We start from the raw sequence: 27,679 nt of genomic DNA, 5'->3' as shown, positions 1-27,679 counted from the left end.
GGGGGGTGGTGAAGCTCTCATCTACACAACGGAAACGGGTAAAGCCCTTGACCTCCTGGAAGGCACTTACGGTTGTGTCCTTGTCCGTGGCTCCTTCAGGTTCATTCACTGAAAGGCTACTGACATTAACCACCATGTACCCGTCCTTGAAGAATCCAAAGGTGTTCAGATGAACCTTATGCCTCACATCGTCCTAGAAAGATTTGCCGTGGTGGAATGAGTCAAAGGGAGAAGTTAACTTGATTTATTTAACCGATTTATTGCTTGAAAAACTACAGTGTCTAGCTAGCTAGCTCACGTTTCCATGTATTTGGCAATATGTACAATACATATACCTTCCTGCTCCAAAAGCTGAAGCAGACTCATCAGAGATTCATAAGATATCAACAGTTTTGCAGAAAGAGGCATACAATAGATTCCATTCATCCCCGTGCATTTGTAAGGGCCCCAGGGGCAGACTTGGTGGTCAAGCGGAATGTGACTGCCCGGGAAGGAGGAACAATGTTTTAGTCATCCTCACAAGCTTCCCGCTGCCACAAGGCCTGGCATCAGGAGGCACTCAAAACGTGATGGGGGAGGGGAGGGGGGGAGGGGAAAAGTGGCCAAAGGTGCTCCGAGAATACACTCATTTATATAAATCTTCCTATGAGAGTTTTATGCACCTACCCGGCTCCTCCCACTGCGGGACGATGAAGGACACCTGACATTATTTTTCTGACCTACGATACAATTTTTTAACATCTGCATCTAAAATGGTGTCACACACGATGGGGTTTCAGGAAACAAAGCCTTATGCAGCAGGAATCCAGACACTGGCCGGGTGGAGGGCGATGTCTCGGACACAGGACAGCCCTGAGATCTGCTGAAACTGCGACACGTGGGCAGGTGCTACCACGGCCGCCTGAAGCCATCTCAAAGTTGGGGTTCCAATGTCAACCAATACATTTTAAGGCCAAAAGAACAAAAGCTCTAGGGAACACTTCTAAAACGGAGGCTCCATGAAGACAGTGCATATTGGGTAAGTCAGGAGTTTTATGTTGAGAATCACGTGCCTAAATCTGAGCACCTTCAGAAGCTAACAGTTATGAATTAGGAAGCTTCTAGATGCAAGGCACTAAGCCGAGCACTTTTCTAAATCCTGCATTCGGTTCTTCCTCCAATCTGCACAGTCCTTTTTGCTACTGTTTGCTTCTGGCTCATGTTTTTTAATTCTACCCTTTGTCTCTTCCAGTTTTACACATAAACTACGTTACAATCCACTGAGATGCTCTGGGGGCTCTAATTCTGCTTCCGGTGTTCTCTGTGGGCTTTCACAGCCGGCTCTTTCTTCGCGTGAGTGCTAATTTTCTCTCTAGACTTGGGTCTCCCGGACATCAGAGGGAGTCTAAAATCGCAAACCCCAAACGCCTCGGAGGAGAGGCTGTGGATCAGTCTACAGCATTCAAATCATAAACTGGGGGCGTCTGGGTGGCTGGGTCGGTTGAACGTCGGACTTCGGCCCGGGTCACGATCTTGCCATTCGTGAGTTCGGGCCCCGCGTCGGGCTCTGTGCGGACGGCTCGGAGCCTGGAGCCCGCTTTGGATTCCGTGTCTCCCTCTCTCTCTGCCCCTCCCCTGCTTGCACTCTCTCAAAGATAAATAAACATTAACATTTTTTTCAAAAAATCATAAACTGTAACCCCCTACACGATAGCTAAAACACTTACTTTGTTGCCATTAGGAGGGTTATGTTTCCTAGCCCACTCATCAATTCAAGGACTATAGCTCTGAGGGTCCTATAATATTAGGGGCTAAGGAGAGGGACACAGCTCCAGCCACACCCTGACCACCCCACCCCCTCTGCCTCCTTGCACCCAAGGCTTTGGCTCCAGAGGTTGCAGCTTCCCCACCCCCACTTTTTTTTTTTTTTTTTTTTGGCCTCTAGGAGTTTCCCTAATTTTCCTAGGAGCCAGCGGTGCATTTAGAGAACGTCGCTGGACTCCCACTCCCGGGTGGGACAGAGTAGCCTGCGGCACACGGGAACTCCCAGGGAGGACAAGAGAAGCAGAGAAGATATTAGAAGTCATCCGCTGGAAGGCTCGACCACAAAACCCAAAATGCCAAAGCTCACATCCTTTTTCAGGATTCTAAGAGAATGATGTGAGTGCCTCTTTTCTCAATGCTCCCGAAGGCACAAGACTAGCACAGTCCTAGATGCACGGGAGAGAAATCAGTTCAACTCCACAGGACGGACGCCTCAGGACACTGCGGTTTCAGGCTCTGGCAGGATCCCCAGAGACAGAATGAATAAACAAATTCCTGCCCCGAGCGGAGCCTCACAACAGAACACTAAGCTAAACGAGGCCGCCGTAGGTACGATCCATTCAAACACAGGGCAATTGTCTACGGGAACAGAGTCAGGTGAGGGGGATCCTTGGGAGGAAGAGACTTCAGCGGCTACAGGAGGGGGTCGGAAGGAGCTTCCGGAAGTGCTTGGTGACACTCTTGTGGTTGCACAAGTGTGTTTATTTACGTTGTGGAAATTCACCAAGTTATGAGCCAATAATGACTATTTTTTAGCATGTGTATTCTACACGAAGGTTTAAGTCCTACAAGTATGCTTGTTCTAATTTATCCAGCATTTAGATGCTACGTGGCAAAATGGAAGCCTGGTTTAAAAAAAAAAAAATGCTTAACTCATCCAGTCCACCAAAGATATTTTCTGCGTATTTGGGGGAAAATGTTTCAATACCAAGCTTAGAACAGTTGTTTTTCTATTTAAACATTACATTCCTTTATTGCTTTTTCTCACTTTTATATTAGCATTTCACTTGATAAAACACTGCCACAAAATACATGTTTTTGAATCATTTTATTTTTGCTTTTTATTTAGAGAGAGAGCGTGCGTGTGCACGCGCGAGTGGAAGAGGGCCAGAGGGAGGGAGGGAGAGAGAGCATCCCAAGCGGGCTCCACGCTATCAGCACAGAGCCTAACACGGGGCTCGATTCCATGAACTGCGAGATCGTGACCTGAGCCGAAATCAAGAGCCGGACGCTTAACCGACTGAACCAGCCAGGTGCCCCTGGTACCATTATTTTTTAAATTATGGTAAAAATACACAAATCATCATATTTAACATACACTATGGCTACTTATAATGCAGAAACCACATTTTGAGAAATACTCCTCTAAAATCTCCAAGTTTCCTTTCAAACATTCGTTACAGCATCATAACTCCACATTTTCCACACCTTTCGAGAAACGGGTTACGGGCCGAGGGCTTTCCCAGGGCATCCCATCCTCACCCAGCCCAGTGTAATTCAGGGCGGCAGCTCCACGGTAGAGACGCAGACACAGGTTCAGGGGTGAAATCGTGGCCCAAGACAACAGAGACTATCAGTGGTAAAGCTGGGATTGCAACACAGATCTGACGCGAAAGCCATTTTCACCCTACTGCCTCCCAGTATGCAAAGGTAATCACGACATGATATTAAATGCAAACTGGACAACCTAGAAGAAATGGACAAATTCCTAAAAACACACAACTTCCCAAGGCTGACTCCTAAAGAAAGAGAAAATCTGAACAAACTAATAATGAGTAAGGAGACCAAACAGGAAAAAGAGTTAAGGCAAAATTAATAGCAACCCCTCTCAACTTCTTCCAAACAAACCGAAGAAGCAGGAGCATGTCCAAAGCCATTTTACAAGGCCAGCTTTATCCTGAAACCAAAGCCATATAAGGACACTACGAGACAAGAACAGCAGAGGCCAATATCCCTGATGAACGCAGACGAGAAACTCCGTAACACGAGACCGCCAAACTGAACTCAACAGCACACGGAAGGATCATCCGCCATGATCAAGCGGGATTCACCCCTAGGATTGCAAGGATGGCTGAATATATGCAAATCAATAAATGTGATACATCACAATAACAAAATGAAGGGAGAAAAAAATCCTATGATCACCTCAATAAATGCAGAAAAAGTAGTCAACAAAAATACATCATTTCATGATAAAGACCCTCAACAAATCAGGTGCAGAAGGAACGCACCTCAGTATAAAAAAGGCCGTATAAATGACAAGCCCAGAGCTAACATCATCCTTAACAGTGAAAAGCAGAAGATTTGTCCTCTAAGCTCGGGAACAAAATAAGGTTCCCCGCTGTTACCATGCTTATTCAACACAGTACTGGCAGTCCTGGCCAGAGCGATCAGGCATGAAAAACAAATAACAGGCATCGAACTACAAAGGAAGATGTAAAACTGTCACTATTTACAGATGGCATGCTATTTTATATAGAAAACAATAAGCTTCCACTGTTAGAACTAATACGTGAATTCCTTGAAGCTGCAGAATACAAAAATCAATAGCACTGAGGTTGGTCAAGCGTCTGACTCTTGGTTTCGGCTCAGGTCACGATCTCACGGTTCGTGCATTTGAGCCCCGCATCGGGCTCTGTGCTGGCATCTCGGAGCCTACTTGGGATGCTCAGTGTCTGTCTGTCTCTCTCTCTCTCTCTCTCTCTCTGCCCCTCCCCCACTCATACTGTCTCTGTCTCTCTCAAAATAAATAAACTTAAAAAAAAATCAGTGGCATCTCCATACACTAGCAACAAAGCATCTGAGAGAGAGAGAGAAAAAAGATTTTACAAGCATCAAAAGCAATAAAATACTTAGGCATAAGTTTAACAAAGGAAGTGAGCGATCTATATATACCCTGAACACCATAAAAACAATGATGAGAGAAACTGAAGACAGAAATCAATGGAAAAATAATCTGTGTTCATGGATGGGAAGACTTACGATTGTAAAAATGTCAATGCTATCCAAAGCAACTTACGCATTCAACGTCAACCCTACTAAAATGCCAACGGCATTTTCCATAGAAGTAGACCAAACAACCCCAAACTCCTATGGGACCACAGAAGACCCCAAATAACCAAAGCAAAGTTGAGTAGAACAAAGCTGGAGGCATCACACTGCCTGGTTTCAAAGTCTATTGCGAAGCCACCGTGATCCAAACGGTGTGACAATGGCACGAAAACAGAGGCCGACGGAACAGGACCCAAGGGGCCCAGAAATAAATCCACACACGTATGTCCAACGGATCTTTGACCAAGTGGAGGACAGTCCCCACCGCAAATGGCGTTGGGAAAACTAGATCTCTTCACGCACAAGAATAAACCAGACCCTTTCCCACTCCATGCACACACATCAGTTCAAAATGGACTGAAGACTTAAACGTAAGATTATAAACTGTAAAACTACTAGTAGAAGAAAACATATGAAAAAGCTTCTTGATGCTGGTCCGGGCAATGACTCATTGGGTAAAACCCAAAGCTCAGGCAACCAAAAAAACAGCAAAAACAGACAAATGGGGATTGCATCAAACTGAAAAGCTTCTGCACGGGAAAGAAAACAAGAGAGTGAAGAGACAACATTTTGAAAGGAGAGAAAATATTTGCAAATCATATATCTGATACTGGGCTAATACCCAAAATACATGAGGAACTCAACTCAACAGCAAAACAAAAAAAAAACCCCCAAAAAACCCGAATAACCTGACTTAAAAATGGGCAAAGGATCGGGGCGCCTGGCGGGGCTCAGTCAGTTAAGCGTCCGACTTCGGCTCAGGTCATGATCTCACGGTTCTTGAGTTCGAGCCCCGCATCGGGCTCTGTGCTGACAGCTCGAAGACTGGAGCCTGCTGCCGATTCGGTGTCTCCCCCCTCTCTGCCCCTCCCCTGCTCATGCTCTCTCTCTCTCTCTCTTCCTCTCTCCCTCTCTCTCTCTCTCAAAAATAAACACAAAAAAAATTAAAAATTAAAAAAATGTTCAGTATTACCATTTGCCAGTATCATGTGTACAACCTGCACCTAACCTAACCCCCATCTGTGTTAAGTTATCGCGTCACTGTGTCAAATAAGGTGTGTGTGGAAGGCACTGTACAAACTCTGTTTTACTATACAAACCGTAGACACATGGACACTTTGAAACTGGAAGGAACCAGGAAGGTCATCCATTCTAATTGTTCATTCAACTTCATTTGATTCGATGCAGTGTAAATAAACCAACATTCACATGATACCACTAATGGCTGAGGCCCCAAACGTGAAAAATACTCAGTCCCAGAAAAAACTGCCAATAGTCGGTTCTGAGTGCAGAGGGATACAAAAAAAAACACTCCTTCCAGACCTGGGTACTCTGGGACAAATGCCCCATCTGTTCCATAACTCCTATGCCAGAGTGCTCCAGCCGGCGTCTGGGGAGGAGGCAGGAGTGAGTCAGAATCGTGACATTTCTCCCTCCAGACACTCTCCTAGGAGGAGCAGCGAGGTCAGTCTGACTGGATGAGGAAGCAAACAGGAGACACAAGGCAGGGCGGGTGCCAGAGTAGGGTGAGAATGACAATATCAGACACAAAGAAGATTTGATTACATTTTCAACAACCACACTTTTTTTTTTTGGTAAGATTTTAAGGTAAGCTCTACACCCAACATGGGGCTCGAACTCACAACCCTGAGATCAAGAGTCTCGTGCTCCAACTAAGGCAGCCAGAAGCACCCGCCCCCATTAATTCTGTTAGCACTGACACAGCAGTAATGTCTGTTTCCCCAAGGATTTCAGAGACTGCAAACACTTGACCTTGTAGCCAGTACTATGCTAAGAGCTTTATCTACCAGCACTCATTTTTTTTTCTAGGTTTATCTGTTCATTTTGAAAGAGAGAGAGTGAGCGAGCATGGAGGGAGGGGCAGAGAATCGCAAGCAGGCCTCCGCTGTCAGCACAGAGCCTGACACAGGGCTCGATCCCACAAACCCTGAAATTATGACCGGAGCCGAAACCAAGAGTCAGATACTCAACCAACTGAGCCACCCGGGCACCCCTACCGCCACTCATTCTTATCGCCAACACTACAAGGCAGGTGTTATTATGTCCGTTTTATAGACAAGGAAATAGAGGCTCAGAGTGGTAAAACTTGCTTAAAATCATAACGTCAGTAGGCGACAGAGCCAGTATTCAAACTCAGGTTTGTTTAAACCCCAACCTATGGTTTTGGCCGCCTCATACTTATTACAACCAACCAACCAGTCTATCTTTTGTTTGTTTTGCATTTTTTATTATAGGAAATTTCAAACCATCGACTCACGGTCCACTTTGTTCTTCTGTACTTCTCCCCACCCCCAATCTCATCTAAATAGGATCTCACTCCAATCAATAGATTGGATTCAACAGAATCAAATCCTAGATGTGCTATCATTTCATCCATTAATATTTCAGTGTATGTTTGATGAGAACGTCTTTAAAAAACATAACCATGATAATATGGCATATTCCTAACCACAATAAACTGCTTATCAAGTTAGGTAAACAAGACTGTTCATCCACGAGACGTTTACAGGAACATAAAACACAGGACTGTTCTCAGGTACTTATCTCTATGGCTGGTTGTAAACTCCTGCTCTCCTAGTTGACTTTTATTATCTGAAATCAGTGGAAACACAATTACAATCTCCAAGGCACTAAAGCAAATAAGGACCTAAGCATTACTCTGACAACAGTGATGAAGAAACAATCTAAAAAAACGGGTAGTTAATTTGTTACAGAGGATCCAATTAGAGAAAATGTGGCACCGGCCGATTATTCTGAGTTATTTCAGATTATTCTAAATGGGTCGTCTCTATTTTCAATAAACTACTTGTAAAATTAAAACTTCATCGTATCGCTATCAAAGTTCTAAACCAAAACTTTACCCAAAAAGTACACTTTAAAATGTGTGGTTTCAGGGCATGATTATGGATGCGTACGTTTCCCCTCTTCTTCCTGTTTTGTTTGCACACACCTTTATTTTTACCACCACCAAAGTTTTCCTCGCATTTAAGAGTGTATACACGCCGAGAAGTAAACTCGCATTGAAATAAGTTTTCCTAAAATTTCTGGCTTACAGAGAAAGTCTGAAACTAAAAGACAATAAACACGCTTGAGATCCTGAGCGTCACCAGGAGTCAACACGAAATGGCACCTTTCTCTTATCAGGTTGGTAGAAGTTAAGACCTACAACGGGATGCCTTGTGACGTACGTGTGCAAATGAACAGCAAACACTTACACGCCACTTGGCGGTAGCGTGAACTGACAGAACCTTGTACACACAGGGCTCTTTGGTACCTTCCATTTAAAGTAATCCCATGCCTAGGAATCTACCCCCACAGAAATACTAGAGCTGAAATATAAAGATATTTCTACAAGAATATTCAAAGCAGCTCTGTTTACAACAGCTAAAATCAAGCAGTCAAAATGCAGTATACATTTCTGTCAGCAAACAAATGATTTCTATCAATGCTGAGTCCTCTTTACAATGAAGAATTATCATAGTGGTTAAAAAGAAGGATGTAGGCCCGCGTATCCCAACATTTGAGAAAAGACTGCAAGAGAGGGGTGCTTGGCTGGCTTATTCAGTAGAGCAAACACTTGATCTCAGGGTCGTGAGTTCAAGCCCCCTGTTGGGCAGGGAGCCTACATACATACATACATACATACATACATACATACATAAATAAAGCGAGCCTGTAATATAATAAAGAAAAAGATGGGGTGCCCAGGTGGTTCAGTTGGTTAAGAGTCTGACTCTTGATTTTGGCTCAGGTCATGATCCTCGGGTCGTGGGATCGAGCCCTGCATCGGGCTCCGGGCTACGCGTGGAAACCTGCTTGGGATTCTTTGTCTCCCTGTCTCTGCGTGCACCCCCGCCCCGCCCCCCGCAAATAAATAAGTAAACATTAAAAAAAAAAAAAGAAAGAGCCAAGGCCATTCATTGAACAGGCACTGCCCTAGGCTGTGAGAATGGGGCACTGAGCGAGGTGAACAGAAAGTCCTGCCTTGTTGAGCTTCCGTCTAGTGGAGAGAGGAGACGAGAACACACGCACTGTGAAGGCCTCGGTCTATCAGTCCGAGCTTCACTGAGAAGGCACCGGAGTGAGGGCACAGGCCATGCAGACGTCAGCGGGAAGGATGTTCTGGACCTTGGCACGGAGCTCGGTGGACTGAGGACAACAAGACACCGCTGTGGCTGGACTTTGGCTTAGAAGTCACCGAAAGGCAGGGCAGGGCGCCTGGGTGGCTCAGGCAGTTGGGCATCCGACTTTTGACTTCAGTTCGGGTCATGATCTCGTGGTTCATGAGAGTTCGAGCCCCGCATCGGGCTCTGTGTTGACAGCACGGAGCCTGTTGGGGATTCTTTCTTCCCCCTCTCTTTCTGCCTCTCCCCTACTCGTGCTATCTCAAAATAAATACATTTCTAAAAAGTAAAAAAAAAAAATTTTTTTTAAATGTTTATTCACTTTTTGAGAGACAGACAGAGTGTGAGCAGGGCAGGGGCAGAGAGAGAGAGAGGGAGACACAGAATCCCAAGCAGGCTCCAGGCTCTGTGCTGACAGCAGAGAGCCCGACGCGGGGCTTGAGCCCACAAACCGTGAGATCATGACCAGAGCCGAAGTCGGACACTTAACCGACTGAGCCACCCAGGAGCCCCCTGACCTTAGATTTTTATAAAGTGTGATTATGCCAAAAAAAAAAAGAAAGAAAGAAAAGAAAAGAAAAAAAAGAAACCTACAAGTGGGGAATGTGCAGACGAAGATGTTTAAAGTTACGTAGAAAAACGTGGAAGGACCCACGGAGGGTGAGAGTGGTTAAGTCTGAGGAACCCGCCCACAGGGATGGGGAGAAGAGAGGACTCTTCACCACGCCCGTCATCCTCTTGTGTTAGACAAGCTTTTGGATCAGCAAAAAGGAAAAGGTCACCTGTCACATGCTAAAAACTATTTCCCTCTTTCAAATGCTTTACGAAAGGTAATTGTAACTTGTGCTGTTCTAATGTGTACTTACCCAAATGAAAATCTGGTTTTCTATAAACTATGCCTCCGAAAATGAAGCGTTATATTCAAAAAATCATTTTTATTTTACCTTTGAGTGAGACTTAGGATCGTTTTTACAATCAAATGTAACTTTTAAAAATTATAAATGACAGGGGTGCCTGGCTGGCTCAGCTGGTAGAGTGTGCGACTCTCAATCTTGGGGTTGTGAGTACGAGCCTCGTGTTGGGTGTGGAGCCTACTTAAAATTTAAAAACAACTGTTTTAATTAATAATATATTTTTAAAAATATAAAAATTTCCCCTACATTAGGGAAAAAAAGAGCCAAAGCCAAAGGAAAAAAAGGTACCTCCGTTTCACCAATGTGTGAAAACCATTCAGAATTTGGAGATTTTCCTCTAATCTATTTTAATGGAATTTAATGTACTGTTACTTCACTAATTCACTGGTTTTTAAAATTGTTTTCAGTTTAGTTTTTAGAGGGAGATAGAGCAAGCGAGCACGTGCAAGGAAGGAGGGACAGAGAGAGAGAGAGAGAGAGAGAGAGAGAGAGAGACAGAATCCTAAGCAGGCTCTCAATGGTCAGCACAGAACCCGGCACAGGGCTCGATCTCACGAACCGTGAGATCATGACCTGAGCTGAAATCAAGAGTCGGACGCTTAGCCAACTGAGCCACCCAGGCGCCCCGCAGAACAGAGTTATTACAAAAGACTAGAACTCAAGAGTCAGATGAAAGAAATGCGGGAAGGAAGGGGCGCAAAGCTTCCCCGCCACTCCCCCCTCACCCCCACAGGCCTGCCACCCCGGAAGCTCCTCACCTACTTTACCATCAGTTATTGTGAATTATAAAGCCTGTACGTGGTCAGAGAAAACGTAAGTGAACCGTGTAGAAAAGTAGCTGCAACCTTACCACTCAGGGATAAGTCATAATAACGGTTCGGGGTTTTCCTTTTGATCTAAGAAAATGTAAAACACGTACTTCAGATATCAGAGCTCTGAACTGGTACTCAGCAACCAAATACCATGTTAGAGGAGCGCCCGGCTGGCTGGGTTGGAAGAGGTACAACTCCTGATCTTGGGGTGGAGAGTTGGAGCCTCACGCTGGGCGTAGAGGTTACTAAAAATAAATAAACCAACTGGGTCTCATGGTTTGTGAGTTCGAGCTCTACCTCGGGGCTCACTGCTGTCAGCATGGAGCCCGCTTCAAATCTTCTGTGTGCGTGTGTGTGTGTGTGTGTGTGTGTAGACACACACACACACACACACACACACACGCACACATGTCAGAAAGGTATAAGCACAGCCACAATGTATAATCTTGCTGTTTGGTGGCATCCATAACAAGATCAGGCGTGTAGGGCTGAGCGCTCACAAGCCCACCACCCAGGTTCAGGGAATTTCTACTTAAAAAAAAAAATTTTTTTTTTAATGTTTGTTTATTTTTGAGAGAGAGACAAAGCGCGAACAGGGGAGGGGCAGGCTCCAGGCACTGAGCAGTCGAACCCATGATCCATGAGATCATGACCTGAGCAGAAGTTGGACACTCAACCGACCGAGCCACCCAGGCGACCCAGAGAACTTCTACTTTAACGAACATGGCAACGATACCTTTTCTAGCAACAAGTGTTCACTTGAGAAAAACTGGGACACAGAAATGCACTCATTCCGTCATTCGACAAACGCCTGCTGAAGCCCCACCGCGTGTCGGGCACTGGGCGTCAGCGGTCAGCCGGACAAGCGAGCCTGCGGCCTCCAGAGCCTCCCCATCCTCCTAGTTGTAGAAAAGTAAAAGGAGTAACAACAAATACCCAGTTCCCCCGCTCTCCAGGCTTATTAGATGCCTATGCTGCGGCTGCTTTGGATTCACAGGAAGGGAGGGTGTGAAGAAGGGAAAATAAAACACTGGTGACAAAGAAAAATGCCTTCGTCCCTCTGTCGAACCCTCGTCCCCTCTCATCCCCCCCTCCCTGTGCTCATGAACTGATTCGGTGCCTTCCTGCTCTCCCTTTGAAAGTACTTTTACTACGGGGGCGCCTGGGTGGCTCAGTCATTAGGCGCGCGACTTCGGCTCAGGTCATGGTCTCACACCTCGAGTTCCGGCCCCGCATCGGGCTCTGTGCTGACAGCTCCGAGCCCGGAGCCTGCTTCCGATTCTGTGTCTCCCCGTCTCTCCGCCCCCCACCCCCCTGCTCGTTCTGTTTCTCTCTGTCTCTCAAGAATAAATAAACGTTTAAAAAAAAATAACAACCGTACCTTTACTAGATATCTCTATCCATATCCGTAAACATCATACAGTATCATTCAGTGTTTTAAAACTCTGGATACGCGGTGTCATAACGTAGAAGCACATGTGTAACTTGCATTTTCAGACAACGCTGTTTGTGAGGACCCATCTGTGTTGATACATTTATCATGCTCCGGGTCCCACTTTACCGGCTTATATTTCACCACACGTACATCACAGGAAGACCGGTCCAGCTTCAAATTTTCTGGCCTTTCGATGGTGCAGAAGGAATACATACGCGGTAGAAACCGGACTTTGAGGTTTGGATTTGGCTCTCTTCCCAGGCTAGAGGTGTGCACGATCCTCTCTCGGGATGCTGGGCGGTGGCAGCGGCCGCGGCTCTCAGGCAGCCCCGCGGTCACAAGCGCAACCGACCCCTACACGGACGACGGTTCTGTTTGTCGCTTTCAGGACGGTATTCGGCACATTACACGAGGCATTCGGCACTTTGGTATAAAACAGGCTCGGTGTGAGGTGATTCTGCCCAGATGTAGGCGAATGTAAGTGTTCCGGGAGTTGAAGGTGGGCCAGGCTAGGCTCTGATGATCAGGAGGGTAGGCGTATCAAGGCATTTTCAACTTACAGTGGGTTTATCGGGACATAGCTCGATCGTAAGTCGAGGAACATCGGTATATCCATTTCCCCATCCGCGCACATTCAGGGAATTTCCAACCTTTTGCCATCACAATGCTGGCGTGAACATCCCTGTACGTGCCTTCTTACACATATCTGTGCTGAGATCGGGAGTACATGCATATACGCCCAGGCGTGAACATTCTGGGACACAGAATGTGCACATTTTCAATTTGCCAGAAACTGCCAAAGGGATCTCCAAGGTATAGGAGAGCTTCCTCCTTACATCCTCACCGAACCTTGACGTCAGGCATTCCATTTTGCGGACACTAATTCAGCTGCATTTCCTGATACTTCAGGAATTTGGGGCACCTATTTCTTTTTTTATTAAAAAAAAAATTTTTTTTTTAATGTTTATTTTGGAGAGAGAGAGGCAGAGAGAAAGAGAGACACAGAATCTGAAACAGGAGTGTGCTTCAGATTCTGGGTCTCCCTCTCTTTCTGCCCCTCCCCTGCTCACACACTCAAGCACTCTCTCTCTCTCTCAAAAACAAATAAACATAAAAAAAAAAAAAAAAAAAAGCCACTCATAATCCCTAATGAAAACTACTATGTTGGTGTGCTTTCTCCTTTTTTCCTCCCTGTAACAATAATTGTTTTCTACGGACGATCCCGTTCCTTGGACTAAATATCAGGATATAAGCAGTGTTTTTGCTTTAACTTCCTCAACAATTTCACATTAAATTGTTTTCACATATAAAGCAAGTAGAATAATGATGCTTCAGTTTAGTTGTTCTCATGAACTGAACTTGAGAGGGTAAGTACAGTAACACTTAACTGAGCTGGCTCAAGGTCACCTACCCGGCCACTTCGTTTTAAACAGCTCACAAACTGGCAATAAGACTGTGTGGGCCCGTAAATGTGTTCTATTTGGCTAAAATGGTGGTTTTTGGTTTTTTAACTTCAATTAGTTGCTGGCTAATTTCACATAAAAGGCGAAATTTCTAGGTTTTCTTGGGGGCGGGGGGAGAAAACCCACAAGACCCACTATGTCTGGGCCACATTCCAGTGCAGCAAAACCAGAGAAGCAGCCCCCTGTAGAAGGAACAGGTGCCCCTCAGCCGGCCGTGCCCCCCGGGGTCCCCTGGAGCCAGCCTGCTCACAGTTTCTAGCTGGCTTCCAGCAGCATCTAAATCGGGGACCTCAGATTAAAACAAACATCACATCTCAAAGGTAAGCCACAGTACCTTTCAGCAAAAGGCACCCACAATCAATTTCTCTACTCCAGAGAAAAACAAGAATAACACCATCTAGCATCCCGTCCCTTGCCTGCCTACTATTAAGGCTAGGAAACATTCCCGTAAGAAGCTTAATATCTGAATGTTTGGCTCACTGTATTTAGGCAGCAACTCACAAAAGGAATGCAGTCCAATTTCCTCAAAGAAGCAAAATTGTGACAGCTAAGCATACACGAGAGAAAAACCACAAAAAGCTGAAAGAGAATGCAAAACAGAAACACGGAAACACAGAAATCTGGGGTCTTGGCAACCAGGGCTTTCCTCGGGGACAGTCACTGAGGGCTGCTCACCCAGTGCAAGTGGGAAGACGGGAGGAGCCCCGGTCTTGGGTTCAGATTCCGTCACCTCCACTTCTGTAACCCAAGTTCTGTTTTCCCGATTTACAAAGTAGGAACGGTAACGTTTACCTCAAAGGGCTGTTATGAGGAGTCAATGAGCAAAAACATCCAATATTCAGCCCAGTCTTTGGCTTACGGGGGGTACTTTAATACCGAGTTGCTGTCACCACCACTTCAAACTTAGATTCTGTAGAACACCTGATTTCCAAGTGAGCCTAGAACATTGGACACGGGAGCAGGGTCCACCGTCTTGTGAACACGGCAGTCTCACATACTAGAGCCCTGGAGCCACACTGAAGAGGGACACGGGGTGCCCGGGGGGCTCGGTCGGCTAAGCGTCCGACTCCTGGTTTCGGCTCAGGTCACGATCCCACGGTTTGTGGGTTCGAGCCCTGTGTCAGGCTCTGTGCTGACAGTGTGGAGCCTGCTCGGGATTCTCTCTCTCCCTCTTTCTGTACCTCCCCTGCTCACTTTGCTCTCTCTCTTTCAAAATAAATAACCATTTAAAAAAAAAAAAAGATTTAAGACAACAATGAATGTGCCAACGGCATCTACCTCAGTGTCACGTTCGTCCCAGCTCCTTCGTGTCTCGCTCTGCGTTGCCTTGGATGGGCTGTTGGCTGCCTCGACCAAGCTCTCTGCAACGCTCACAAGGCCCACGTAACGGGTCTGACCTCACACTGCTGTTGCAAGAACACACTGCATCCTTTTCTATACCGCCCTGATCAATACTCTGGACAGACAAGGCTACCCACATTCATTTTACATACTGACCACGGTTCCGGAGGCTGCCCGGGAAGGGTCTGAGGTTTACCGGGACGGCCCCGCCCTGAGATGGGGCATGGCACGGAGGAGGAAGATGCTCTCTTAATTTCCCAAAACTCTTCAGAAACTCTTGGGGGTGAGGGGGCCTCACAAAGCAGTCTGTGCAGTGGGGCTGTAGCCACTGGCTTAAGGAAGATCCACCATAGAAGGCTAATGCGACCGGGTTCTCGAGTATTTGTACAGAGAGGGACTGGACTTACGTACCGGGGATCACCGCTACGTCAAACTGCTAAAGATGTTCTCTGAAAGTTATTACTCAAAAACAGAGTAATAACGTGGGGCCCCTGGGTGGCTCAGTCAGTCGAGTGTCCACCTTCAGCTCAGGTCATGATCTCATGGCTCGTGGGTTCGAGCCGCGCGGTCGGGCTCTGTCCTGACAGCTCAGAGCCTGGGGCCTGTTTCGGATTCTGTTGTCTTCCCCTCTCTCTGCCCCTCCCGTGCTTGCGCTCGGATTCTCTCTCTCTCTCTCAAAATAAATAAAAATTAAACACACACACACACACACACACACGCACACACAAAGTAATAACACATTGCCACGAAGGTAGAGTCTTGAAGTAAGGTTGCTACATATTGATGACTTTCGAGAGCTGCTGTCAGGATACCCACAGACTGGGCGGCTTAAAACAACAGAAACTTCTACTCCTACAGTTCTGGAGGCTACAAGTCCAAAATCAAGGCCTGGGCATGGCTGTTCTCCCTGGAAAGGCTCTAAGAAAAAAAATCCTCCCCGTGTCTTCTGTGCTTCTGGAGGCTGCTGGCAAGCCCTGGAGTTTCCTGGTTTACAGATACCTCACCGCAATCTCTGTTCTGTCTTCACATGGCCTTCTTCCTTCTGTGTGTGTCCCCTCTTCCTGTAAGGACACCAGTCGTGCTGGAATTAGGGCCCATCCTAAGCCAGCATGACCTAATCTGAACCACTCACTCCTGCGAACACCCCATTTCCAGACAAGGCCACATTCTGAGGTTCCAGGTAGACGTTCATTCTGGAGGGACACTTGTCACCGCAGCATATCTATCCATCTTCCTAATCATTCACAGTGAAGTGTTTCAGCGCCTACCTACCTGGCCCATGTAGATGTCATCCTTCAAGTAAAGAGGTGAAGGAAAAGAAAACCTGCTGGCTAGTCCAGAGAGTATTTTTTGACCCCAACTTTTTTTCTACAAGTTAAAAAAGTAGTAAACTACATGTGAGGGTGCACTGGGGGGAGACCAAAAAGAAGAAGAAGAAGAAGAAGAAGAAGAAGAAGAAGAAGAAGAAGCAGCAGCAGCAGCAGCAGCAAAAATGTATAACAGCAGCCGTGGAAGGGGCAGGGGCACGAAAAGTGGAAAAAAGACAAAGCGGTCACTAGAATTTTCCAGGGCTGTCTTATTAAGAAACTCTACCGATCAAATACTTGATTCTTCCGTGCTAGTATTCTCGGAAGAAAGCAAACCAGCACACGTGCAGTGACGACAGTCACTGCAAAAGGGCACCTTATGTGCTCATATACACACATACCGAGGAACAGATACTCAATAGATCGTTGTACTTAAAAGGGATGAAACCCTGAGAGGCGGGTGTGAGAAACCATTTAAAGGGGCGCCTGGGCGGCTCGACGGTTAAGCGTGTGACTTCGGCTCAGGTCACGATCGTGCAGTTAGAGAGTTCGAGCCCGCGTCGGGCTCTGTGCTGACAGCTCAGCGCCTGGAACCTATTTCAGATTCTCTTGATTCCCTCTCGGTCTCTCTGCCCCTCCCCCACGCACTCTCTGGCTCCCCTCGAAAATAAACATTAAAAACAGACAAACAAACAGAAGCCATTTAAAGCATACACTGAAGTTAGGAGGCTAATTAAAAATGCCAGGTACCGGTGTTAAAAGAACCTTCCGAGTGTTATAGACCGTTCCGCTTCGGTGCATGAAAGTAGGCAGGAGAACGTATGAAAAATGAGGACGGGACGCGGATCAGTCCGTATGTTCGCATTACCCAAGCCCAAACGAAATGGGAACCCGCTGCCTTCTGGCCAGGCCCACGAACCACAGGACGGCATGTGCTCAAGCCAAACTGGCGCTTCACTCTCTTGGTCTAATAGGAGGGACAAGAGTAATTCAGCTACGCAAATGGGTAATTACGCAGGAAGTGCCCTTCACACCCTGCAAAATATGCCGGTTGGATCATCAGATCCCCAAACTTAATCCTTCTACCTCGAATTCGAGTGGGAGGCAGAGGACGTGTGTTTACAGTCTGAGGATAAATACGCACGCCGCTCCCGTGTTCCCCGCCGGGCTGCGAAGTCATGTTAACAGGGTTATCTCATCTTCCTCCTATGGCCTGTCAGGTGGTGGCACCAGTGTCCACCTTCATAACCTCTGCGAGCAACCTGGGTGTCACCTCCTCCTTCACCTCCACATTTGCCCAGCATTCGCCTTCTCAACGGCTAGTGGTCTGTTCCCTCTCCCCCCTCCTCCCCACAGCGCCCTACGCTCAGCCCTAATCTTGTACCCAGAGTCATCACTGGCTCCTATTGCTTCCGGTCCTGCCCCCCGATCACGTGCCCACAGAAACCTACCTAAAATGTACATTCGGTCACTCCCAACCTAAAGAAACTTCAGGGGCGCCTGGGTGGCTCAGTCGGTTGAGCGGCCGACTTCGGCTCAGGTCATGATCTCGTGGTCTGCGAGTTCGAGTCTAGCGACGGGCTCTGTGCTGACGGCTCGGAGCCTGGAGCCTGCTTTAGATTCTGTGTCTCCCTCTCTCTCTGTCCCTCCCCCACTCATACCCTGTCTCTCTCTCTGTCAAATAAACAATAAAAAAAAAATTTTTTTTAAATAAACATTCCATCTGTTCAAAGTTAGGAGTCAGAAAACAAACGTTTAGTGAATAAATGAATGGAAACCACCCATTATCCAGGAAAAGCTAATTTTATCCCGTATCTTAGGTTTATGAAGTCAAGAAGTATTAAAATACTTGAGAAAAATTTCCATCAATAGAGAAGTCTATACTACAACGCAGAATACGGAGGACCGTATCTATTTTCTTTGCTGGTCTGAAACTTCCATGCCCGGTCAGCCTGGGGGTAGGGATTACGCCTAATACATGTGATCCATAAATGTTTCCCGAGCAAATAAACGTCTAAGGAACAATACTTGTTTGCACTTAATACACTTTGCCTTGTGTGCCAAATTTGAGAAATACAACCAGATCTACTATACAATAAAACATATAACTTAATCAAGACAGTCCTACACTTTGACACCAGACAATGTAAAGATCAAATGCCAAATTGCTACGGTCCGAATGTTTGTTCTCCCCCAAAATTCGTATGTTGAAATCCTAATCCCCAAAGGTAATGGTATTAGGAGGGAGGTACTTATGTCATGAGGGCTGAGCCTTCATGAATGGGATTAGTGTTCTTGTAAGAGAGACCCCACAGACATCCCTCACCCCTTCCACCGTTAAGGGCACAGTGAGTAGACACCCGCTAGGAACCAGGAAGACGGCCCTCACCAAAGCTAGCACCTTGATCTTGGACTTAGCCTCCAGACCTGTGAGAAATAAATTTATGTTGTTTATGAGCTACCCAGTGTGTGGTATTCTGTTACAGCAGCTTGAAAAGACTAAGACACAAATGAACACAGAGATATAAGCATCGGGCATCGATGGGGCAAACGTGACAGAAAGAAAATCGTACACTACGCCTCCCAGTGGAAGCACACAGCGCTAACTATGAAGCGGTCTTGCCGACAGAATCAAACCTCAACATGATCAAGCCTCTACATCCGATTAACAACTTAAAGGATAGATGAACACTGGCTGCTTCAGTCGGTAGAGCGTGAGACTCTTGATCTTGGGGGTCATGAGTTCAAGCCCCAGGTTTTGCCTAGAGCCTATGGAAGGAAGAATGAAGGAATGAAGGACGGGACAGGAGGGGAGAGGAGGGGAGGGGAGGAGGGGAGAGAAGAGGGGGGGAGGGGAGGGGAGGGGAGGGGAGAGGGGAGGAGGGGAGGGGAGGGGAGGGGAGGGGAGGGGAGGGGAGGGGAGAGGGGAGGAGGGGAGGGGAGGGGAGGGGAGGGGAGAGGGGAGGAGGGGAGGGGAGGAGGGGAGGGGAGGGGAGGGGAGGGGAGAGGGGAGGAGGGGAGGGGAGGGGAGGGGAGGGGAGGGGAGGGGAGGGGAGGGGAGGGGAGGGGAGGGGAGGGGAGGGGAGGGGAGGGGAGGGGAGGGGAGGGGAGGGGAGGGGAGGGAAGGGAAGGGAAGGGAAGGGAAGGAAGAGGGGCGCCCAAAGGTGCAGTCAGTTGAGCATCTGACTCTTGATTTCAGCTCAGGTCATGATCCCAGGGTCGTGGGCTCGAGCCCTGCATCACATTCCACACTGAGCATGGAGCTTGCTTAAGATTCCCTTTCTCTCTCTCTCTCTCTCTCTCTCTCTCTCTCCCCCCTCCCTCCGCACCCAATAAATAAATAAATAAAATTTTAAAAAGAAAGAAAAGCATAATATGGGATAAAAAAAGTGAATAAAAAATGAAAAGACTCATTTCTAACTGAAAAAAAAAAAAGAATGTCAAGAGAGAAGTCATGTGTATGGGGATGGGGCAGAATTAGCTACGGGTTAATGGTTATTGAGGCTGGATGACAGGTACATGGGAGTTCATTCTGGCTGCTATTGATGTCTGTTTGAAATTCTCCATGAAGTTTTCCCCATGAAAACTCCATGAAGTTTTCAAACAGATCAATGCATATTTATAATGCTCAGTGACTTCTTCACGTTATTCTTGCCACTCTAGGTCTATATCCTGATCAAGTCTCCTTGTTCATGCCGTCTCAAGCAAAACAAGACCATCTAATGGTGCTGCTCTGAAAGGCTCTCTTCAGGTGATTTCTGTTTCCTTGGGGGAAGAAGTCAGAATATTTATCCAAAGAGGAAAGAAACCACTACAGTATTATTATGGAATAACTACCACAGTACTTACGAATCACGTACACGGATGAAAAACATTAAGTAATTTAGCACAACAGGAAGAAACCCATCACCAGGATCACACCAATTCGGTTTGCTTCCACCACTGAGGTTAGTGTACGTTTTCACCTACGTCAATACCGTCAGTATTTACCCAATGGTGCTGAACACCTGACACTTTAATTCCAAACATCTACAAAGAGCACTGGATTGGGAACCAAGAGCCACGGTCCACTGCGGCCATTACTAGCTTTGTCTCCAATTTATAACCTATATGAATCCAGTTCCACCACTTAATCTAACACCAAGGATCCTGAACTATAAAAGAAAGAATTCTGTACATCTGGAGTCACAGTCATAAGCCTGGGGACTAGGGCCTATGGATAATCATCTGGGGCTTATAAAGCCGCAGAAATTCCCCCTGAATGTGTTGTCTACACTTCTTCTTGCACTTTTCTGGGGAAAGGTCCTATAGTTTTCAACAGATTCTCAAAAGGAGCCAAGACTCACCTATTTCCCTGCACTTAGGAACCATTTTAATCAGGATACTTTTTACTTAACAAACAGCAAAAGCTGATAACCCAAAGTATGGGTGCATGGGTCTGGCCAGGCTTTTTCACCTGGATTCCACACTCTTCAAACTCTACCGTCACAATATAACAATGCTTCGTGGTTTTCAAGTAATGTGTTCTTATAAGACAAAGTGCTTACAATCCCACAACTTCTTAGAAAACTGTACGTTGTGAAAATAACGTACAAGGCTGTGGGTCGTAACGATTTATTTTTCTACTCCTCAGATATATTAACCTGCTGAATCGCCTGGAGGCACGTTTTAGCCTCAGACGACTCTTAGCGGTGAACTGTACAGTAAGATCATTCTAGGCCTGTGTAAGTCTCTTCCCTAGACTGACAGTGACAGGAGCGAGGGGAAGAAAGGGCAGGCCCTCTAATCAGAAACACGTTTTGAACGCTGGTCGTGTATTTCAGGCCAGATTTGAAATTCCTTAAAAACAACGATTTGCAACTCCTCCAGGAGATTCCCGCTTTCATCAGTCCAGGGAGCGCCCTAGGCCAAACCGGGAAACTGAGGCTAGGGTTTCGCGTCCCTTCAAGGGGCACAAGAGGATGGAAGAGTGGGCACCGCGGACAAGCGAATCGGGGAAAACAGTTGGACAGCTGGTCGCTCTCGGCCGGGAAGCGAGGAAAGTCAGCAAGGGCGGCCTCCGGAGTCCTTGGGGTCACGCCGCAGTTCAGCCCCTTCCCCTCGGCGGCTCAGCTCCAACCTTCCAGCCCCTTCCAGACGGTCCGAGGACCCCCGCCGTGACCACAGTTCCCCGCAGAACCCTCCCTCGGCAAGAGGCGGCGCCTGGGGCAAGGAGGGGCGGAGGGCCAGCGCTCAGCGGCTCCCGCCCACCGTGGGCCAAAGTTGCCCCCAGCCCCGGAGAGCGGCCTCGGCCTCGGCCTCCGCCCCCCGCGCGGCCCTGGCCGGCCTTACCTTGAGCGCCAGGTGGTGGACGCGGCCCAGGCCGGGCTGAGCCAGCAGCTGCAGCAGCCCCAGCAGCGGCAGCAGCCGGAGGCCGGCGGCCAGCGGAGGACGGCAGGAGCCCGACGGGCCGACGGGCGCCGGGGCGGCCATGTTTGTTCCAGCATCACCAGCCGCTTCCTCTCCCGCCCACTTCCGGGGGCAAAGGGCGGCGGCCCCCGGAAGGGCCTGGAAGCGGGGCTCGGAGGCCGGCCGCCGGGGGCTTGTGGGCCTTTGCCTGGAGCGTGCGGCCCGGGAGGTCGCCGAGGGGCCGAGAGCGGCCACCTTGGGGCGATTCAGTTGGCCTCTCGGACGCAGACTCTCTGTTTAGCCGGAAGAGGTGGAGTTTCCCCCTCCCCCCGTGGAGGAGTCTGTGGCGGTTGCCATGGCAAAAGCCCCGGGCAGGAAACCCTCCCCCCCCCCCACCCACCCAGGGGCCTCACCTCCGCCCCGCGGAGTTTTGAAAGCCACCTGGGGCCTGCAGGACCGCGGCCGCAGGGGGATCCGGGTTGTCTGCGGGCGGGGAGTCTTACGCTGTGGCCACAGCACCGTGCCCCGCCGACGATCGGCCTGCTTTCGGGAGCGGCGGGGACTCGGTGGAAAATACCAAGTTCGGGGCTTGTCGTAGGGCCCTTGGTTTTGTGGAGGCACCTCACACTAAAGTGTCAGACGAAATGTTTGCAGTAAGACGATTTATTGAGCCCTTATCAGGTGCTTAGGCCTTTTGTGTTGCATTACTGCGTTGAACCCTTGGAGCAGTCTGGCGAGGTAGGAGGTAGGCAGGACCGTTATCCCCACTTTACAGGTAAGCAAACCGAGGCTCTGAGAAATCAAGTCGTTTGTTCCAGGTTGAGCTGAGAATCACACGGAAACTTCCAAGTACTGTGTTGTATGGCCCCACATTATTTCATCCGACCGCTAGAGCCTGAGGGTCAACGTTTGTCCCTGAGTTCTGCGTGGAGACTTTCTTTGCTTCCAATCTGGGATTTGTAGGGAGATCTTCAATAGCGAATTCAGTAGTGGGTTCCCTCTCTCACCACCTTTTATCAAGAAGCTAGAGACACGGGGCGCCTGGGTGGCTCAGTCGGTTAAGCATCTGACTTCAGCTCAGGTCATGGTCTCCGGGTTGGTGGGTTCCAGCCCGGGGTGGGGCTCTGTGCTGACAGCCCGGAGCCTGGAGCCCGCTTCGGATTCTGCGTCTCCCTCTCTCTCTGCCCCTCCCCCAGTCGCACTCTGTCTGTCTTTCTCTGTGCCAAAAATAAATAAACATTAAAAAATTGAAATAAAAGTTATAAAGGAACATGATCATGAAAATTGCCAATAAACTAGACAAGTTTATTTAGTTTTTAGATTCGTTTGTAGCTTGGCACGCAAGTAATGCGTGCTCTTCGTGTGCAATCATTAAAGAGGAAAAAGTAAAAAACTAGTATACTAGTGTATTGTATGGCACAGTCCGATTTTTAAAGTTTTACCTGGAACGAGGAACTGAAATTAACATGATCTAGTTGAATGGGCTGCACTCAGGTTTAAAAAAAAAAAAAAATGGGGGTGGGGCTCCCGGGTGGCTCAGTGAGTTAAGCGTCTGACTTCCGCTGGGGTCATGATCTCACGGTTTGTGAGTTCCAGTCCCACATCTGGCTCTGTGCTGACAGCTGGGAGCCTGGAGCCTGCTTGGGATTCTGTGTCTCCCTCTCTCTCTCTCTCTCTCTCTCTGCTCCTCCCCCGCTCACTCTCTGCCTCTCTCTCCTTCAAAAATAAATAAACATTAAATTTTTTTAAAAAACATCGGTCAAATACAGAATAGGAGAAGGAAGCCTGAGGGGGATGGGAGAAAGGGAAGGTCCTAGGTTTTTTTTTAGCTGTGTGCAATTTTGGTAACATCATGAATCAATGAATTCCTCCCTTGAATGAGCACTCCGTCCGTACAAATTCTGTCACACTGTAAGGACGAAAGTAGGCCACTGAGGTGGAGCCCGGAAGAGAGAGGCACTGTTTACCAGCTGGTGAGGCACATCTTTCCCCAACCTCTGATTCTTTGGCCATCTATTACAAATATGTAATCTCACATCTTTGCACAGAAGTTTTATCGGCTCTCACTACCCCATTTTACAGATAAAGAAACGGGGCACAAGAAACTATTATTTTGCAAATCCACACAGGGAGATAATAATAGTTAAATTCATATATCAAGTGATTAAATTTGCCAAAATTTTGCTCAGTACTTTATGTATGCATTATCTCACTTAACGCCACCAAAACCTTATAAAAGATGTATGTTTTGATTCCTGTTTTAAAAGATGCGACTTATTCAAAGACCGCTCCTCATTCACAAATAACCCAGATGGAACTCTCAAACTCTCATTCAGGGCCCAATCACAAAGCCCAGTCTGTGCTTCTGGCACTGAACCCTACATGGTTTTCTAATTATCACCGTTTTAATATTTCAAAAAGTTAAAAGCCCAGAGTATAAGTAACTGGTGTGTTATCAAATGCTAGAAAAATGTTCAGAACGTATTTTACAAACCAGCAATATGAAAGAACATAGTAAGAATATAAAATAAATGATACTTTCTTTTTCGGTATCAAGAGGAGACTTCAAAAACAGTTAACTGATTCTCATGTCAATACGAAACAAGCCGTTCAAGGAAAAGGTGATTTTTAATTGCACTTTCATTTTTAAAGGCAGTCTGCAATGCTTTAGAGTATTTCTGGTTTTTACACTTTTTAAAACGTGTTTATTTATTTTTGAAGGAGAGAGAGAGAGAGAGAGAGGGAGACTGAGCATAAGGAAGAGTCTTAATTTCATTAAGTGATATAATAGTCATGAAACATTTAAATAGTTTATAAAATAGAAAGCTTTTTTTTTTTTTTTTTAAGTTTCTGGGGAACAACTTTACAAGGGCTTAAAGTTGGATTCTTACTCTTTGCTTCTCTCCCCTTGGGAATTATTCTGTGACCTTCGCCGGGTCACATACCAATGGTATCTGTCCAGAAGTTTATAAGTAGTATCTTCCTTCACGTATTTGAGAACTATATGGTGCCAGTCATTAGTTTAAAATTGAGAGAATTATGAAAGGGAAGGCTAATTACAAAGACTTAAAAGTGACGTGGTTTTCTTCTTTTTTTTTTTAAGATAATTATTTTTCAAATAAGGTGAAAACTCTCTTGACAATCCTATTCGGGCACATAATTTCAGAGTTTCAAGAAAAGATTATTTGCATAATCATGATGCTGTAACTGGAAACAGACATGTTGAGCAATAGAACAAGTTATGCCTGCTTCTCCCTGGCAACATTTTCAAAGGGACGTTGAACTTTAAGGTATCGCCTGAAAAGGCCTGGAGGAGGTGCAAAGACTGATCTCCCAAAGCTGGCTTTTAACCTTGCTCTCTCAGTCGAGTCTGTTTTGTTTTTCCACTTCCTCTAACTTTGCAGGATCCACCAAAGTTTGCCACTAGTAGCTGAATTTGTATTTTGAACCTAGTACTATTAATCATCTTTGGTATCCATTTAGAAGTTTCCAGAAATTTCCAGAAATCTTATAGAAATTAGCGGGTTAATGTTCTCCGGCTGCAATAAGGTATAATTGCCATATGTTTTTCTTATCAAAAGAGTTGTTATTTAAGACCCCAGACCTCTATAAATACATTCAGAAGTCAAACATCACTCTTGTTCTTTGGCTTGAAGCTTCGTTTCTTGGGGCATGGGGAAGTTCATCAGGTGTTCCTACAGAAGAGTGATCTCGGAAAAACGAGGCCCTGACGCATCTTAAATCCCGTGGTTTGGAGAAAAACATCAAATTCACTTCTCAGCTTGGCGGCACAGTGTGTAACTTGCTTGGTCATAGGACAGCTGGTTTTTCCTGATTTCGTGCACATTTTCATAGACCTTCGGGGGAAATTCCACAATCAGGTGAAAAATCGGTCGCAGTTTTAAGATTCTACTCGCCAGAGAGTTGCGACTTTTATCCCAGTCCAGCTTTTTCCACTTGACTGCTTTCTTGGGTCCTTAGAAGTTTGGATGCTAAACAAATGGAGAATTTTAAGCTGGAAACTGATGGAAGCTATTTTAAAGAAAAAAAAATACCAAGAAGTTCATTATGAATAGTATTTCAGCAATAGACAACCAATTAGTTGTAGTTCAGGCAGGCTGCTTTGCTGCATCAGAAGTGTTTAGAGCATTGCTTTCCTTGATGCGATAAGTAAAAATCCTCCAGAAAACAAGAGGAAAGGAAGGGACTGATAACTCATGCCCATAGTGTGCTAAGCATTTTACACGTATTCTTTTTTTTTTAATTTTTTAAAAATCTTTATTCACTTTGGAGAGACAGAGACAGAGCATGAGCGGGGGAGGGGCAGAGAAGGAGGGGGACACAGAATCCGAAGCAGGCTCCAAGCCGTGAGCCCAGAGCCTGACGCAGGGCTCGAACCCACAAACCGTGAGAGATCGTGACCTGAGCCAAAGTCGGATGCTCAACCGACTGAGCCACGCAGGCGCCCCAATCTCAGGGGCACTTAATCTTCAAAGTGCTACTACAGATCTTCGTGACTTTGAAGTCAGTAGCATTATGTCCGTTTTCTAGAGTGGGAAACTGAGGCTTAGAGAAGGAAAATAATTCGACCACAGCTCTGCAGCCGTCTGTGCAGGGCGATCCCAGTCTGGCTGACCCCAAAGCCTGTGTGCATGCCAGCCCCCTCATTCAGCCTCGTAACAACCTGTGCGGTTCCTGTTTTACCAATGAGGAAACTGAAACCCAGTTTAAGTTGACTTGGGAAGGTCACACACATAACACATCTATCTGATAAGTCATGGAACACTAAAATCCCAACTTAGCAGTTACAAAACCTATCTCCTGTAAACTAGGTAAAAGAGATCTCTATACATCAAAGGCCCTGAGCGAGATGTGTATTATTTGCTAGAAGCATCAGAATTGTCAAAAAAGCCCTGGTGGAATTGTTGGGCTGTGCAGGGTCTCTAATCATGTCCACAGGAACAGAGTATCTGGTGGAAATTCATAGTTACCCACCAAGATCGTAACTTTGTAAATCCGCGCTCTTCAAATGTGACTGAGCGGTGAAAGAGGTATGCTGAACCCACATTGACCTTCTATGTAATTCAAGCATTTACATAGAGCTTAGAATACGTCCTGTGAAAATTGATGCCTAAGTAGCTCAGGTCACCCTAATGTGTCAATAGTGAGAATTCTGTGTCTTAGAATTATTCTCTTACTATAAGAGAAACTGAAGTGGATTTTGTTCTGCCTGGAGAATACTGTGCTGTAATTATCCCCCCCCTCCCCCCCGCTGGCTTCTCTTAATCCTGAACCGTTGGTTTCCCTTGCTTTGAGATCAGTAGTGCCTTTTTCCTTTATTTTTATTTCTTGAAGATTCTGACATTTTCAAAACTTTTCCAGGTACCACCCAAACTTAATGAACTTAAAGATATTTTGCAGTGTGGTCTAATTAACCTGGTTCCATAGAGTTCTGCTACTGTGGCTTCTAATGGGTTCCTATAACTATTTCCTGCTTACTTTAAAAAGGTTTCATTGTCATGTGGTCTTTTTTTCTTCTTCTGTCCCTTCCTCTTCTTTCCCTTCTAGAGCAGCAGGTTGTTTTTTCTCCTGATTAGCATATTTTCACAAATGGTCAGTGTGTTTTTGAGAAGTCTCCAAGAACTCAGTCAAGATTAGATCATTGTATTTGACTGGAAAAAGAGTCAAGCCTTGGCAGGAAGGGAAATTGAGTTGATTGCTGAGCAAGGTCTCGTTAGCTAACCTGTATTTCCTTTACCATTTCCAGATAGCAAACTAAATTTTGCAGCATTGTTTGAAATTCTAAGCCTTCCAATTCACTCGGGCTCTTAATCTGCCTTGGGAGTAAGAGACTGGCCACCCTGATTGTTGCATATCTAGCAGGCTCTGGAGTAAAGAGTTCCCAGACTTGGTAACTGTGAGACAAAAATGTTTAAATACACGCGCTAAAAACGAATGAGTAGGGGGAGCTGGTAACTGAAAAACAAAAAGACAAAACAATACAAAACAAAACAACCCAA

At 46.5% G+C, this 27,679-nt stretch overlaps 1 protein-coding gene across 2 annotated transcripts in view; it reads right to left on the bottom strand.

Annotated features, from left to right (window-relative positions):
• Positions 1–21,927, bottom strand: part of GPR107 (G protein-coupled receptor 107) — a 69,069-nt gene extending 47,142 nt beyond the window's left edge. The window contains exons 1-2 of one of the 2 annotated variants that reach the window (XM_053908427.1): positions 21,603–21,927; positions 71–193 (exon numbers count right to left, since the gene is read on the bottom strand). In XM_053908427.1, the coding sequence (XP_053764402.1) occupies positions 71–193; positions 21,603–21,743 (264 nt within the window). In that variant the 5' untranslated portion in view covers positions 21,744–21,927. The remainder of the gene's footprint in view (positions 1–70; positions 194–21,602) is intronic. The other variant, XM_019420801.2, reaches the window with a different exon arrangement.
• Between the last annotated feature and the right edge of the window lie 5,752 nt (positions 21,928–27,679).

Source organism: Panthera pardus, unplaced genomic scaffold (genome assembly GCF_024362965.1).
Source record: "Panthera pardus isolate Hobbes unplaced genomic scaffold, ASM2436296v1 HiC_scaffold_20, whole genome shotgun sequence".
NCBI lineage: Eukaryota > Metazoa > Chordata > Mammalia > Carnivora > Felidae > Panthera > Panthera pardus.
Note: the sequence above shows the minus strand (reverse complement) of the source record. Positions and strands in the feature narration are given on the sequence as shown.